The 17,370-nt window shown below is 44.4% G+C and overlaps 1 protein-coding gene across 1 annotated transcript; it reads left to right on the top strand.

Moving 5' to 3' along the window:
* The first annotated feature begins 16,043 nt into the window (after nt 1–16,043).
* FSHB (follicle stimulating hormone subunit beta) lies at nt 16,044–17,046 on the top strand. Its single transcript, XM_033173334.1, has 2 exons — nt 16,044–16,207; nt 16,713–17,046. Exons 1-2 carry the CDS (start codon nt 16,049–16,051, stop codon nt 16,947–16,949), a joined length of 396 nt encoding a protein of 131 aa, XP_033029225.1. The 5' UTR covers nt 16,044–16,048; the 3' UTR covers nt 16,950–17,046.
* Nucleotides 17,047–17,370: the final 324 nt, after the last annotated feature.

Here is a 17,370-nt window from a genome sequence, read left to right on the forward strand (position 1 = left end):
CCACTACCAGGGCCGGCGCGTCCATTAAGGTGAACTAGGCAATTGCCTAGGGTGCCAAAATGGAGGGGGCGCTGGCCAGGCTTGGGCGGTGGTGCGGGAGGGGGCTAGCAGCAGCTTCTTCGCTGTAGCGGAGAGGTGCTGCTTGCCCCCTACACCACCACCCCCGGCTCCCGCTAAAGCAGGCTTTGGCGGCGGGATGGGCAGCGGGACGGGTGAGCAGCAGCTTCTCCGCTACAGCGGAGAAACTGCTGCTTGCCTCTCCACCACCCCCACCTCCCGCTAAAGCAGGCTTTGGCGGGGGGGCGGGCGGCGCCAGAAGGTGGTCTGCCTAGGGCGCAAGAAACCCTAGCGCCAGTCCTGACCATTACAACATAATTTAACATGCAAAATGGGTTCTCCTTAGAGAAGCATGCACTGACAATAAGCTAAATTAGCACAGTCTCTTCTTCCAGTGCTTTTGCAGGGAAGTCACACAATTATCCTCTGAAAGTAGGTCCTCCACATGGAGTACCTGCCTCACATTACTCTATGTGCATGGTGGGAGGGCAGAACATGCAGCCACTTAGTGGTACCTCGGTCTACGAACTTAATCCAAAGCCGTTCTTAAACCAAGGCATGCTTTCCCTTCTGAGGTTTCCCGCCGCTGGTGCCCTTCCACCGTTCAGTTTCCATTCATAGACCGAGGTAAAGTTTGCTAACCAGAACACCTACTTCCGGTTTTGCAGAGTTTGTATACCGAATATGTAGTTCGTTAACATGGTTGTTTGTAGACCGAGGTACCACTGTATCTGATCCAAAGCAAGGAATCCCAGATAGAAATATAAGTACAACTGCTGCCCAAAACATAGGAAACTGTAGGATACTTTGTGACACTACTGAATTTGACTAGCTAATGGTTTTACATGCATTAAGGTGATTTCTCATAGGTTGCTGATAATCTGAAGTCACTGTTTGTTCTTTATGGCAGCCTCACCCTGTATAAACACCATTTCTGAATTGTGGATGTTCTCCCTAGCTCTCATGATAAATGAGCTTGCAGTTATATATTTAAAACTAGAAGAACGCTGCTGCTACTGTTTAACTTTTATTTAGCGCCAGCAGAGGCTAGGCACTGTACAACCCCTTCTGTTTAATTGCCAGCTTTCACGTTGCGTTTCCCCTATTCTCACATCTCATTAACACCTGAAGTGTGGACGTGTGCATCTCCCCTGCAAAGAGAAGCATATGATGCACATCTCCCATGGGGAGAGAGATACAAGTTCCCATTTGGGCATTAATGACTTTCTCCTGCATTTCCACATATCACTAGTGTCCAGAGCTGGTCCTCAAGGTATTATCAATTCCATCTGTGAATTTATTTCCACCTGTCTCCTTTGAAACCCCCAAACCCTGCAGCTTCACCATCCTTGCTTCACTTGTCCTTTGAGCATTCTGGCTCCAATTTATTGGCTCACGGTGATTCGCAGTTATTCAACACCACAATTCATAAAGAATAAGACTTAAAACTGATCTTGCCCTCCCAAGAGGAAGAAATGTTGATATTTCGCCAGGCGTTTAATGGATTTTAACTGTATGTTTTAACTTTGCTGGCTTTGGGGTTCAATTTCATTGTTTTTGTACTGATTTCACCGGTCTTTAATGTTGTGTATTTACTACATTAAAGGTCCTGATGGGAGGTGAAAAGCAAACAACGAGTGTTTATATAAACAAACAAACAATTAGACTACCATAATGCTGAAATCCATTTGTAGCATAGATGTACCCCTAAACACATTCAGTGTTCTCAAAACAACCAGTGAAAGCCTTCGGGGAATCTTTGCCCTATCTCTCTTTGCTAGTTGAGAGTAAGTTTGTAGTCATTTTCACTTGATCTGGAAGATCCCTTAAAACATTAAGAGAACCAGTATGTTGAACAGAAAGAAGAGCGCTTTTTCCCAGAGCATGCCACTGTTAATAGGACAACGTGCAATTTTGACAAAGAGGGCATTTCTGAGATTTGCCTAAAGGGTGTTGTTCTGTGGCTCCAGGCAAGGCTTTTCAACACATCCTCCACATCTGACAGGTGTTGCTATGTGAGTATCCTTCTTCTTATTCCCAGAATGTCATCACATGATTAGAAAGCACATGTATTTAATTTGGATGACAGCTGCAGGGCCAATGTGAAAATTTGATAAAGAGGTAATTCAGGCAGGAAATTAAGAATCTGAAGTGGCATGGAGATCACAGTCTTATCTTGCAGCTAGATGTTGCCCATTGATTCACAGGGTTTAACAAAGAAAAGGGGGCATCAAGCAGAAAATGTGGAAGATAACAGCAAAATGTGAGGACGGGGAGGAATCAATGATTGCTCTGAGTTTGAGATTCCTGTCTGCCCAGAATTGGACAGAGGGAACAGTTGCCGAGAGAATACAGCAATTCCTTTAGTGTCTGCTCATCTATAACAGGTAGGTAGCCGTGTTGGTCTGCCGTAGTCAAAACAAAACAAAACAAAACAAAATTCCTTCCAGTAGCACCTTAGAGACCAACTAAGTTTGTTCTTGGTATGAGCTTTTGTGTGCATGCACACTTCTTCATCTATAATTCCAATATAAAACTGATGCTTTCCTATAATGGTGCATTTGATGAAGAGGGATCTTGCCTGCATTCATGCCACAATAAAATGGTTAGTTTTAAAACTGTTACGGCAATTCTTCATGGTATAAAATGATAAGTTTTTACTTGCCTCTTTCCACTGTCATATCAAATGTTCCCTTTCCCTACTATCACTGATTCGATGAGAGCTAGAAACTCAGGCCTTTAAAAAAAATTATAACTGTAGCACTAGCGGATTGGATAGAGTGTGGATTTTCCCACTTACTGTCTCTGAGAGGAAGCACACCAAATAACCCTGTGAATTTGCCCCTTAATGGATCCCAGCAGGGACTGGGAAATGGTTGTTGGCTCTGGGGCAATCCTTTGTCTTGGATGGAGGGGAAGTTGTAGTCTCCACGAGCCCCTCCAAACCCTGGGTTATCTCATTAAATGGATCCAGGGGGAGTGGCCATGTCCGTGTGCCCAGGGGGGCCGGGGCCAAAAGCACTCCCCCAAATGGCAGTCCCTGCAGGGGTCACCCTGTTTGATGTAAGTCTTGGGACCCCCCGTCTGGATTGACCTACGCAGAGGCAAAGGAAGGGGTGGGTGGTGGGTGTGGGCCGCTCCGGGTATCACCACTGAGGGAGGTGACAAAATGCCGGGTGGCACTCACCACAGGGCCTGCAGCGTGCCCAAGCCGCACATCTCTCCTGGGAGAGACGCGGTGGTTTGGGCGCGCGCAGGCTCCGCGCTGCCCAAACGGTCCACCCACTGCCTTCCCCCCCCCCCAGCTGTAGGGTGAGTGGGAGGAGGCAGACAGACTCCAGAGGCCCTGCAGTGCAGCCACCCCTATGGGCGGCTCGCCCTGCCCCTGGGCACGCCACCCCAGGCGCCCAAGCAGCTTCCTCTGCCGCTGGCCATACGCATCACTTTCAGTGGGTGGACCGGAAGTATTTTGATTGCCCCATGCCCAAGCAAAACCTCTTCTGTTTTCAATAAAGTTGTGGCCTGTTTCGATCCAAACCAGTCTTAGTGGCCTTTTATTTATCTGGGGTTGAGGACTGGGGAGCATGATGCCTGGACCTGCAATGCTTGTTCGCTTTGAGCAGGAGCAACATGAGTTCTAAAAGGAAACAGGAACAATTTGCTGTGTTACCTGCTGGTCATATTTTCCTAATAAATTACGGAAAAAGAGAAACAGTGATATGGGCAACATCAAAGCCACTGCACTCCTTTCTTACAGTTCTTTAAATGGGAAAGGACTCTTTCAAGCAGATGACTGACAATTCTTCAAATGGAGGACTGCACTCTGTAAAGCAGGGCACATGGGCCCCCTAAGTGTGAGTAGGAAACGCATGTTGCGAGCTTTAGGTTTTTTTGGACTACAGCTCCCATACAGCCAACACAATTAATGATCAGGGATGACTGGGGTTGTAGTCCACTGCATGTGAAGGGTGCTACATTGGCTTTCCCTTATGGAGAACAATAGAAGCATTTTGTGACACAGATTGCTGCTGGAGTGAGGGAAGAGATAGAAAGAGTGGGCTGAGCTGACTTTTTGAAGCTGTATAAACTAACAGCAAAAGGGGCTAAAGAGCCACCCCCTCTGGATATCTGATATGAGGCTGCAAATCTTGCTTTGTCAGTGTGTTTCAGCTGCCTGCTTCTACTACCCATGCTCAACCTGTATATTTCTAAATAAACTCAAATATTGCAAAACACAGTAAGCCTCCAGGAATTCTTCCTACCAAAGGAAATGTGCTTTTTTATTTTTAAAGAATGATAATGAATTCATTAATCTTGACACTTTTTGGGAAATGTAATTTATCTTTTCTGAAAGGCTGTAGTCTCAAGTAAAACTGTTTTGAAACAAGACCTGACATGAAGTTCTGGTCGGTGCTCATGTTAATCAAATACATAGCATGTGGGCTGCCTTATTTTGCTTCGCTTCCCGTGACTTTTCTACTGTGAAATCCTGAATTAATGTCTTCATTAGGATGTGGGAATATTGCTCCGTTTCGCCCAGATTCTCTACAGCTTTTTTGTGGAGATATGTCATTTACTATTTGTCCAGGTTTGGTTGCATTAGTGCAGGAAGCTTACTGACGAGCCTAGTAAACAAATTAAACGGTTATTTTTCATTGCGGAAAGAACAATGCTTGCTAGGATTCAGAGTGACGTTAAGGAAGAAAAACTCTTGAGCTAGACCAACCGCCCTGTGCCTCCCCCCCCAAAAAAGGAGGATATGAGGAGAAGATCTGGATAAATGAATTCTTTTATCCGGTGGAATCCCAGGAGAAAATAAGTAGACAGAAACAGAAGTGTGCAGAATACAAAATGTGGTGATGGCTGCCACTGTGGATGGCTTTAGAGGGGATTAGACCAATACATAGGGGATAAGGCTATCAATAGTGACTAGGCATGATGGCTTCATGCTACCCACCAGGAAGAGAGGCAGCCTGAAATATAGTCACTGGGGAACAGCAGGAGGAGAGGACTATTGTTCTCAAGTGGGCAGTAGCTTGTGGATTTGCTAGAAGCATCTGGCTGGTCACTGTGGGAAACGTTAAGCCAGATGAGAGAGGAGTTTGGTCCCGCTTCAGCAGAGCTATTCTTGTGTTCCAAAATGGTATGAGGAGGGGTCTTGTATATTTGTGGATTCTACCAAACCTTGAAATTGGATCAACAAAAAGTCGTGCCAAAAAAAGTGAGGCAGGCAACTCTTGCCGCAGGAACTAGTTTGAAATGCTGGGCTTAATTGTGTGTTTGGGAAATTTTCCATGTGTAGCACAGGTTCCAAGCTGTTGGCATTTAGATAGCTCTTGCAGACCCTCCAAGTGTTCCTATTTTCCAGGGACGTCCCTGATTTAGAGAAGCCGTCCCAGTTTCCGATTTGATCCTGGAATGTCCCACTTTTCCTTAGGATGTCCCTATTTTTATTGGAGAAATATTGGAGGGTATGGAGTTATCCAACCCCTGAGCCGTCTGAAGGCAATCCTGTATAGGGAAGGGTTTTTTTTTTAATGTTTAATGTTATGTTATGTTTTTATATATGTTGGAAGCTGCCCAAAGTGGCTGGGGCAACCCAGTAAGATGTGTGGGGTTGTTGTTGTTGTTGTTCAGTCGTTCAGTCGTGTCCGACTCGTCGTGACCCCATGGACCAGAGCACGCCAGGCACCCCTATCCTCCACTGCCTCCCACAGTTTGGCCAAACTCATGCTAGTCGCTTCGAAAACACTGTCCAACCATCTCATCCTCTGTCGTCCCCTTCTCCTTGTGCCCTCCATCTTTCCCAGCATCAGGGTCTTTTCCAGGGAGTCTTCTCTTCTCATGAGGTGGCCAAAGTACTGGAGCCTCAACTTCAGGATCTGTCCTTCCAGTGAGCACTCAGGGCTGACTTCTTTAAGAATGGATAGGTTTGATCTTCTTGCAGTCCATGGGACTCTCAAGAGTCTCCTCCAGCACCATAATTCAAAAGCATCAATTCTTCGGCGATCAGTCTTCTTTATGGTCCAGCTCTCACTTCCATACATTACTACTGGGAAAACCACAGCTTTAACTATACGGACCTTTGTTGGCAAGGTGATGTCTCTGCTTTTTTAAGATGCTGTCTAGGTTTGGGGTATAAATAGTAAAATTATCATTATGGAATGGGACGTCCCTATTTTCATTGGATTAATTTTGGAGGGTATGCTATTGTGTGGGTCCAGTCCTGGCTGTCTAAATCCACCTTGGTTGTCAGATTGTTTTCTAGTTGTTGCACGCATCACTTCCTCCTGAAATGTGAGTTGAAGACACTGATACACAAGGGTTGGCAATATATCAAAACAAGCAGGGCTCCCATCTTATGCATTTAAGAATCGTGTAGAAAATGAGATTTATTTTTCAGGATTAGAAGTTCTGAACATTCACTTTTTTACAAAATGAATAAAAATTCTGGAATGCTGTCCTCTTTTGTATCTGGTCATCCTAATCTACAGAATCAGACAAAGATCAGATACAGTCTTCACAGGCAGCCCAAAATCTGTGGAATCTCACTGCTGGTCATTTCTATAGCATGCTACAAAGGGCATAATCCAACTATAGCCTCAAACAAAATCTTCTTACATCATGGATCAAGTTTCAGAACCATCACTAGCTCTTTCTGGCATAGAGGGGTTTGAATATGCTAATTTAATCACCCACTAGGTGGCAGTGATGGCACATTTAGGCCCACTGTGTAAGACCTACGGGTCAAATTACCACAGCGTGGCCAGGGCATATTCAGCATGATCGCTTATTAGCACCTAGGTCAATATGTTTACTCCTAATTAAGTTTAACTGACTTCTGCAAGCTTTATTTTGGAGTAAGCTTCCTGCGTCACTCCAGTGTGGGCTCCCACAACCCAACATAGAAGGAAGTTTAAGTACATCGTAAGCATCATGCTTGGCAAAAGGCGACCACCAATATGACCACCACACTTGCGTGTTTATTGCACCAGTATATTAATGCCCTGTATTTTAATGCAGCATACATGGAGTTATCCCAGAGCTGGCCGGCCCATAAAGTGTGGTGAGGTGGTTGCCTCAGGCGATAGGCTGTGGGCAGCTGGGAAGGGCAGCAGATCTGGGCTCCAAGAAGACTGCCTCTTGCTGCCTCCTGCCCTTGTCACCTTTCACCTCCACCACTTCTTCCTGCTCCTCTCCAGCCTGCTTTGTTTTTTCTCCCCCACTGCCTTCAGCACATCAGAGCTTCCCTGGGCCACCTCCAGCTGCCTCAGCCACAGAAAAGGAGACAGCTAGGTGTGGCTTCCTTTTTTTTTTTTTTTTCCTTAAGCAGCAAAACATCCTGGGCCAGCCCTGGATTATCTTATTACATCCTCACCACCCCAGGTTGTGAAGAACACAACCCTGTGCTCAGAGATAGCCACTTGCCAAAAACTACCCAATGAATTTCACGGGTGAGCTTTCTCCTCCTAAATCATACACTGAGCCACCCTGGTTCTCCTGAGTACAGTGGTACCTTGGTTCTCAAACGCCTTGGTACTCAAACAACTTGGAAAACAAACACTGCAAACCCGAAAGTACCGGTAAGTGTTCTGGTTTGCGAACTGTTTTCAGAAGCCAAACGTGCTCCATTTTGAGTGTTATGCTTCCGATTTGGGTGCCACACTTCTATTTTGAGTGCCACTTTTGTTTTGAGTGTTACACTGAGGTCCATCTGTTTTTGCTATTTATTTTGTGTTTTTGTTTTTGTGGCTCTTTTTTTGTTTTTGTAACTGTGTGGAACCCAGCTCCGTTACTGATTGATTGATTGATTGATTGATTGTGTGACTGCAGTACACTTTTTGTTGCTTTCATTTTATGGATCAATGGTCTCGTTAGATAGTAAAATTCATGTTAAATTGCTGTTTTAGGGGTTGTTTTTAAGAGTCTGGAACGGATTAATCCATTTTGCATTACTTTCTATGGGAAAGTGTGCCTTGGTTTTGGAACACTTTGGTTTTGGAATGGGCTTCTGGAATGGATGAAGTTTGAGAACCAAGGTACCACTGTATAGAGTTCCAAATCTAGCCTAAGAACCTTTCATTCTGCTGCACTGCATGGGAATTTAACAAAGTCTCTCGCCAACTCCACCCTGCGCATCCACGCAAATGCCCTCAGTCACATTTTCAGTGAGGAATGGTTTTCAAATGCAGACACTATTCAATTTACCCAGAAATATACAGTATTCATTTAACAAGGCCTAAAACATGAAGCAATGAATCAATAATAAATCTCAAAGGCCTCGAAATGAATCCCAGGACAGTTGGTTTTTAATCTACTAAGAACTTAAAGCTGATATGAAGTTTGAAGAATTTGGCAATGATATTGCATTACTTTGCGTCAGGCTTTTGCACTTACTGTACACTACCTGAATAACAAACACAGTGTCTTGCTGTATATAATGAGAGTTACAAGCCTGCTACTGCAACATAGTGAGGCTAGCTTTTCTAGCTATTTCAAAACTATTGCAGTTTGGTTTCCTTCTGGAGCCATAAAAAAAGAGAAGCCAAATTAAAATAAGACTGGAAAATTGCTGTGCGCAAATCACATGATTTTAATATAATGAAATGGTTAAAATGATAAATGATAAATTTAGTGAGGATTAGGAAAAGTGACTCTATAGGCTACAGAATAATTTAATAACCAGGTGGGAACCAATGATTGCTGCCAGCCTTTGCATGGAGGTACAAGTTTTGCAAAGCTCTCCACGTTATCCTTGGCACTGTCTAAGCCTCTAATTATTGCTAATTGACTGTCTTCCTCTCCTAGCACAATAGTGGCTTGTGCTTTCTCATCTTTTAGAGTTTTAGTGGTCTGTATTAGGGAAGGGGGGTTCTTATCAATCACTATCAACAATCCTTCTTTCTTGGACAACATCTGCCTCTTGAAGCTCCAACTTGTGTAATTACTTTCTGACAGCCATTCCAATGGCAGCCCAGTTATGAGACTTGCTTTCGTTCCACAGATACTTCACACGCTGCCTCTCAGGAATCTGCCAAGGAAAATTCACAGCTTCAACTCCAGCCTGCGTCTTTGCTGGTGTATGTCCAGACAGCTGCCAATTTACTGACTTCTGGTCTGTGGTAGCTGATAGCTGGGTTCTGGTAGATGGAGAGCTGGGCCCTGTAACCTGTTGGGAGTCTGAAGTGAGATACCCATGTAGCAGAAGTTGCTCTCAGTTCCAGTCACCACACAGAAGCAGCTTAAGGTCCAGAAAAGTTTGCTGCTGCAAAAGATAATGCCTCAGTGATACAGTTTGCATATACTGTACAAATATATACAAGTACAAAGTATCTCTGTTGCTCCAGCAATTCATGACCACCCTGCTGAGAGCCTCAGGGCCCACTCCTGCCTCTCTCCACCAGGTCCAAGTTGGGGCCTGACAGGCTTCATAAGGACTGCTGCTGCCCAGAAGAGAGCACTGTTTCTTCTTTTAAAGTGTGTGTGTGTGTGTGTGTGTGTGTGTGTGTGTGTGTGTTAAGTGTTTGAACTGTTTTTAGCTGGGTTGATTGACACCCTATACCCTTTTAAAATGTGTCGGGGGGGGGGGGTTACTGGGTTGTTGTTTTTACAGTGGTACCTCTGGTTAAGTACTTAATTCGTTCTGGAGGTCTGTTCTTAACCTGAAACTGTTCTTAACCTGAAGCACCACTTTAACTAATGGGGCCTCCCGCTGCCGCTGCGCCACCAGAGCACAATTTCTGTTCTTATCCTGAAGCAAAGTTCTTAACCTGAAGCGTTATTTCTGAGTTAGCGGAGTATGTAACCTGAGGAGTATGTAACCCAAGGTACCACTATATTTTGATTATGTATTTTGTGGTTTTATTTTCTGATTTTATCCTGTGAACCGCCCTGAGACCTGTGGGTATAGGGTGGTATATAAATTCTAACAACAACAACAACAACAACAACAACAACAACAACAACAACAACAACAAACGGCTCTGACTCACGCTTTTGTCAGACTCATTCACTGACCCCAGACAGATATCACAAGATCCCAGACAGGATGAGCTGAAGTGCTTTAAACCACATATATTAGCTTACTATCATCAAAGCAGAATAACTTTAGCAATATCTAATAAAATTACATCATGTTCCCCTGGAAGCCTAAAAGGGAAGCAAGTTCGGGAGGGGGGGTATTGTTTATGCTGTGAGCCCCTCCATTCTATGCTCAGGTTGCATATACAGTGGTACCTCAGGTTACTGACACCTCAGGTTACTGACGCCTCAGGTTACAGATGCTTCACGTTACAGACTCCGCTAACGCAGAAATATTACCTCGGGTTAAGAACTTTACCTCAGGATGAGAACAGAAATCGCACAGTGGTGGCACAGCAGCAGCAGGAGGCCCCATTAGCTAAAGTGGTACCTCGGGTTAAGAACAGTTTCAGGTTAAGAATGGATCCTCCAGAACAAATTAAGTTCTTAACCCTAGGTATCACTGTATATGTGAAAAACCATGTAACCTAAAGACACCACAGACTACACAGACCTTCATTCTGAGGAAACTGAACCCTGGCTAAGCACTTACAGCTCCTGGAGACTAGGGTGGTGCATAACAATAAAAAATGTTCAACTTGTGTGTCAAGTTTAAATATACTATATGTTTCTCTAGGGAGGAACCTCATTGATCTTAGAAAGGATGGAGTAGAGGGGTGCCAACACTGCAGAGAAGGAGCACAGTGCACCCATATTGCTGTGAAGAAAGGGTAAATGAAAACTAAATGCACTGGCATCTGTCTGTCTTTCATAGTAAAGCAATACAGTACTGTGAAAAGCAGTGGGAGAGGTCTGAGCTACAGAAGAAAGGTGGGGGTGCAAATTATTTGATTCCTGAGAGTATGCGGCAGCCTTACACAATAGGCAACCTAGTATCAATTAGGTTTCCAAGACAAAAGGCTCTGTGTGTATTCACCACTTGCTCAGAAATAAGGCTGTTGAAGCATATCACAGCTCTTTTGCCTGGAAGCAGAGATTAGGAGCAGCTGTGTGGGCTCTCCCTGCTGTGGGTGCACAAGCAGTAATAAGGGGGTGTGATTGTGTAGCGCAGGGGGCAGCGGTGGCACTGCAGCGGAAGCTGGGCAAGGCAAAGCCAGCAAAGATGATGAGGAAAGTCTTGAAAATAATGTAGTTAGCTTTTTTTTTTTTAACCACAGAGGAAACAGTAGGCTTAAGGCCCCAAATTATATGGGCTCAACAAAATGAGCTACAGGACCTCTCACTCTTGCAGCACCAGCCCCATCCACACAATAAATATAAAACTGCATTGTACCGCTTTAAATGGGCATGGGTTCCCCCTAAGAATCCTGGGTGCTGTAGTTTGTTAAGGAAGCCAAAAGTTGTTAGGAGACCCCTATTCCCCACGGCGAACGACAACCCCCTCGTTCCCAGGAGAGAAGGATTAATTGTTAAACCATTCTGGAACTCTGCCACCAGCGAACTCACACGGTCCAAATGTTGCTGCCACCCCAGCCCTGCCCCATACAGGTGTTTGGAGGGCAGCTCCACCCTACTGCACACACTACTACTGGGCACAGGATGTTGTACAGGATGTTTCAGGAAGGGAGGTTGGAGGAAATAGGTTTGGCCGATGTGAGCAGGCCACAAAAATCAGAACTAAACATGACTTTCAGACTAGGATGCCTACAGGTTGCACGGGCTGCACCCAATCCACGGGGTGCCGCGGCGAGGCTCCTTAAGGGGTCCTTGCTGTGGGATCACATTCACCCAGTGCTTTACCAGCTGCACTGGCTCCCGGTGGAGTACAGGGTCAGGTTTAAGGTGCTGTTTTTGACCTTTAAAGCCCTATGTGGCCTAGGACCCTCGTACCTGCGGGGCCACCTCTCCTGGTATGCCCCGTGGAGGACCTTAAGGTCCATAAATAACAATACTTTGGAGGTCCCAAGCCTCAACTAGGGCCAGGGCCTTTTCAGCACTGGCCCCAACTTGGTGGAACGCTCTGTCACAAGAGACCAGGGCCCTGCAGGATATGACATCTTTCCGCAGGGCCTGCAAGATGGAGCTGTTCCACCTGGCCTTCGGCTTGGACTCACTCTGACCCCTTATATGGGATTTGGTATATAAATTTTCCCTTGGCTTTTTTGCTGGCCCATGTAGGACCAGCATGGATAGCTGGCTCGGGTGAATATCTGATGTTTCCTCCCTTTATGGTCTTGGTTTATGGGCTACTACTAAAATGAGGCTGCATTTTAAGCCGTATTTTAATTAACTGGGGGTTTTTTCTATTACATTTTATTGTAATTTATATTTGGTGTTAGCTGCCCTGAGCCCAGCCCTGGCCGGGGAGGGTGGGGTATAACTAAAAAAAAAATTATTACTATTATTATTTAAAAGAAGCAAGGCCATATTTTTTTATGGAGTGCACACACAATGGCCAGCTGATTTTGTAGAAATGCAGCAAGTTTTCTAATGACAAGAAGAACTTCAAGTGCATTGTAACGGACATAGACATCCTGTCTGAATGTGCCTGGGCTGTACCTCTTGACACTCTAAAACACAAAACAGGCAGAGAAAAGCGTTCAGAGATTTAATGATTTCACCCCCCAGACATGATAGAAGGAAGTCTGGAATGCTCCAGACAGATAATGGCAAATAGTTTCTAAGCAAGTCTGTAAGCAGTCTGTTTAAACAACTTGGGGTTCATCACTTTGTCACCAATAATGATGTCAAAGCTGGTGTTGTGGTGCAATTTAATAGCATCACAGACAAGAATGTGGAGGCATTTTAAATCTAACAATACCTTTAGCTATACTGACATGCTGACACAATTCTTAAAAAGTTATAGCCAAAGCTGTACAGAAGTATCCTCACCAGGTCTGTCAATATTAAGAGTTTCAAGGATCTAGTAGGGAGAGGGAGAGAATCCTGCTGATCGGAAAAGGACATATTTAACCAATATGCTTAAAAAAAAACACCTGCCTTTCACAATGGACATCAAAGAAGGTTTTGATACTTTGTGCCTTTTACAAACATATTGTTGAACACTTCTTTGGACCCTTACTGCACTGTGTAGTATTTCATGAACGTCTATAATCCCTGAATCCAGCAAGAGTGTTAGAATTATCAAAGCTTGGGGTGTTAAGCTAGATGCCAGACCTCTCTAATTCCTGGATCCAGCAAGTGTTAAAAGCTAAGCAAGCCTTCAAATTCCAGGAAATAGCCAGACTAACGCCTGAGTGATGAGCCATTAAGAGAACAAAGAATCAAAGGGCTCCTATGAGATGGCAAATGGGTTTCCCTCAACAGATAAAGTCAGAGTTGAGAGTTGAGAGGTTAGTGTTAGGAGTGATGTGACCTAGAAGCAAAGTAGCAAGCTGGAAAGCCAGAGAGGCAGGTTACAATGCTTGATGTCTGTTTGGATCCAAGACGGTGGCGATGGAAGAATCAAGATTCTCTTGGGGTGTTAATGCTGTGAACCCCTCCATTGTAGGCTCAGGTTTTTTCATTTGGCTCATAGGGTATGATATGGAATGATCCCCTTGACCAAGTCCAGCATATATTAGAACTAGCTATAGCTTCCCCCTTGTGTATACAAAGGCCCTTTTGTTATCTCATGAACATGCACACTTGTTCTGCATCATTTTGTTTAACAGCAGCCTGGTGGGGTTCTTCTGTCTAGCAGGCAGACTGCCCGGTACTTCTCGGAAGATTGTCTCAGGATTTTGCAGATACTTTTGCAGAGGTCTGCTGTGAGGCAGTGGTAGAAGACAGTTTAGTTTTCGTTACTTTCCTCTGTCTCCATAAGTTAGGTATTTTTTAAGCAGAGCATTATGACACGTGGCTTCTGTTCAGTCACTCTTATGAGGAATCCCCTTCATTTCAGTGGCAAGGGGTTCTTCTCAATGGGGTGCTTCTGATGCTTTCTTATTTAGGAAGGTGTCCTTTTAATTGTTGGCATTTATGGCTGTGGTCCAAACATATCTTATCAATATAGACCATAAAAAGGTAAAGGGACCCCTGACCATTAGGTCCAGTCGCAGACGACTCTGGGGTTGCGGCGCTCATCTCGCTTTATTGGCCAAGGGAGCCGGCGTACATCTTTCGGGTCATGTGGCCAGCATGACTAAGCTGCTTCTGGCGAACCAGAGCAGCGCACGGAAACGCCGTTTACCTTCCTGCCAGAGCGGTACCTATTTATCTACTTGCACTGGTATGCTTTCGAACTGCTAGGTTGGCAGGAGCAGGGAGCAAGCAACAGGAGCTCACCCCATCACAGGGATTCGAACCGCCAATCTTCTGATCGGCAAGCCCTGGGCTCTGTGGTTTAACCCACAGTGCCACCCGTGTCCCATAATATAGACCATATACACCTCATATATATTTCCACTGAAGTGGGGTGTCGACAAGTAAAGATGTGACTGCTAGGGGAGCAACTTGGAGTCTTAAAATGTACTCCTGATTGTTCCCTGACAAGTGGGGCTTGTATTCAGCGTCTTTTAATTTGCCACCAAATGGAAAACCCCACACACACTTCAACTTGTTCCTCCTGAGGAACCTCCCAAGCTGAAAGAACAGCACAAAGACATTGTCAAAGCCCCCTCCTTTTGGAACGAGCTACATTCTGGAGTTTCCAGTCTGGAACTTCGAAGTGCAGCTGATCCAAGCAGGACTTGAGGTCACCATCAATCAGTTCAGCAGTGACTTCAAGCCCTGCTTGGATTGGCTGGGATCTTCATTTGTAGCGCACCTTGAGTTCAAACTGCATGGCAAAGTGGGGGGGGGGAGGTCAGCTGATGTCATGGTGATGTCAGGCAGCTGACAGACTGGTGGTCCCACACACCTGTCAGAGTGGCCCACAAGGCATGGGGCAGCTGTTGATCCAGCCTACCATATTGAACAAGTTCCCACCCTTGATTGATTTTAAGATCCATGTTTTCGAAGCCTGGATGGAATTTTTTTGTTGAGACATATGAAGATACTGAGACAGACCCTATTGTCTCTTTAGCTCAATGTTGTTTGCATGAGATCTGTTTTTTTTAGCAATCATACTAAGGATGGAACCTACATTTATGCATACCACTTTTAATCACGGGCAAACCATGGAAATTAGAGAGGAATTTCCTGCAGGTGGGAGAGTGATACACCTGTATAAAGCTCTCCATCCATTGTGTGACCTTGTCCAGTTGTTTCCTAACTGCCCAGTGACATTGCTAATAGCACTCCTGGTACAATACGTAAACCAGCCTCAAGCCAGGGCTTTTTGGTGACATTTTAAAACAGGTACTTTTGAAAACAACAGTAAAACCCATGGCCTTCATTTTGCAAGGTTTCACCTACGTGTCTGGCTACATATTTGTTCTCTTTCATCAGGGTGCAACCTGATGCCACTTGTCTTAATACCCCACAAATCCTCCAAGGTGTCTGTTGCATCTGATTTTGTATAAAAGGGCAACGGAAGGCTTTCCTCTCTTTACAGCTAATTCCAGCAGGGCAAGTCTAAGACAGGTAACTTTTCAACAGATTCTTAATTAACACTGTTTCGGAAATGGTAAGGTCTCTGTAGAACTTTTTTTTTTGAAAAAAGCCATTAAAAAAGGAGTCTTCTCTGCTTTTTAAAATACATTTATACTGTTGTTTGTTTCTTTGTTTGTTTGTTTTAAGAATGTAAAAGTTTCCAGAGCTTATTTGTAAGAGCAATTGAGATATCTTTCTATTCAGCAGAAATGCCTTTTCCATTATTTCATTATTTTCTCTCAAGTGTAACTGGATTAAGACTTCATTCCGCTGAACAAATCTCTTATCCTCTGACAATAACCTTAGTACTGTTTTGCTGACTTTACTCTATGAATGCATGCATACGTACCACTATCCTTTCTTGTAAAAAGCTTGCCTTTGTATCAGCATGGGAAGAATGGTAATATTGTCTGCTTCTAAAGATATGTTGAATTGTCTCAGTGTACTCCAGGACCCCTCTGCTTTGCACTACAGGATGAAGCCGATTAATTTATTTGCCGTGCTGCTTTTCTGGGAAACTGTTTGCTGCAATCACTGCCAACTGTCCAATGTCACAATAGCACTGGAGAAGGAAGAGTGTGGCTTCTGCATCAGCGTGAACGCAACATGGTGCTCTGGCTACTGCTTCACAAAGGTGAGGAATCAACAGGTTAAGAAGTATATGCATTTGTATGATTTGTTCAGATGAAGATAACATGTACATTTAAGGACTTCTTCTGCATCAGGTTGCATTGAACGGGTTGTTGACTTCTATATTCTCAGTGAACAAAGCTTATGTTCAAGGCAGTAAGCACTTTATTGTTTGCTCAAAGAAGAAATTCTGCACACAAAGAAATTTGTTCCAGTTTATATGGTTGCCTATTTTGTTATAGAGCAATGTCACCCACTTGATACAGAACTAGGACAACTACTCTTGTAACAAATGTTTCAGATTTGATAGGTCTTAAAATAGGAATTGATTTTAGTTTAACAAGCTGTCCAAAGATCACTGAAGTCAGGGAAGAACATAATCAGCCACCTTAATTTGGGTTTTGGTAGGGTTTTCCAAAATCAAAGAAAGTCATGGTTAGACACTGCTGAAAGGCTGTTGATGGCATATGGATTTAACATTCAGACTCTCTTTTTTATGTCACTATTAGGATCTAATTGATCAGAGCCTAGCAATGAGATATGTCCAGAACATCTGCACATTCAAGGCAGTTGTGTACGAGACTATCAAGATCCCAGGCTGTGATGGTCAAGCAGAATCATTTTATTCCTACCCAGTGGCAACAGGATGTCACTGCGGGACCTGCAACTCTGACATCACCGACTGCACCCGGAGAGGCTTGGACCCGAATTATTGTTCGTATGATCAATATGAGATCAGCGAGTGAAGCTTCCTAGATTCCTTGTCTTTCTCGTCTTGCAAAAACTGTAATGAATGTCTGGGAAAGGGGCAATGTGTGCAGATATTACAGTACGGTTGCATCTTATGAGCATTTAACTTGTGTTATTTCAATATTGCATGGTTGAAGTTCAGCCACTTGAAAAGACCCAAGTTAAATGCAAGGCAGAGAACTTAGAATATCTTTTCGTGCCGGGTAACCCAAGCAGACCTGGTACAGAAAGAGCTTTACAGCTCTATGCCTTGCTTGGGGGGGGGCATTCATTGCTCTGGCTCCAGAATCCTAGGGGTGCTCATATGGGGGTGGTTCCAAGGATTTGAGTATACACATTTTCATGCATATGCAGAACCTTTGGAACTGAACCCCTGCATAAGATGTGATTGTACTATCCTGACAACTTTTTCTTTTT

The sequence above is a fragment of the Lacerta agilis genome, chromosome 1, assembly GCF_009819535.1.
Source record: "Lacerta agilis isolate rLacAgi1 chromosome 1, rLacAgi1.pri, whole genome shotgun sequence".
Taxonomy (NCBI): domain Eukaryota; kingdom Metazoa; phylum Chordata; class Lepidosauria; order Squamata; family Lacertidae; genus Lacerta; species Lacerta agilis.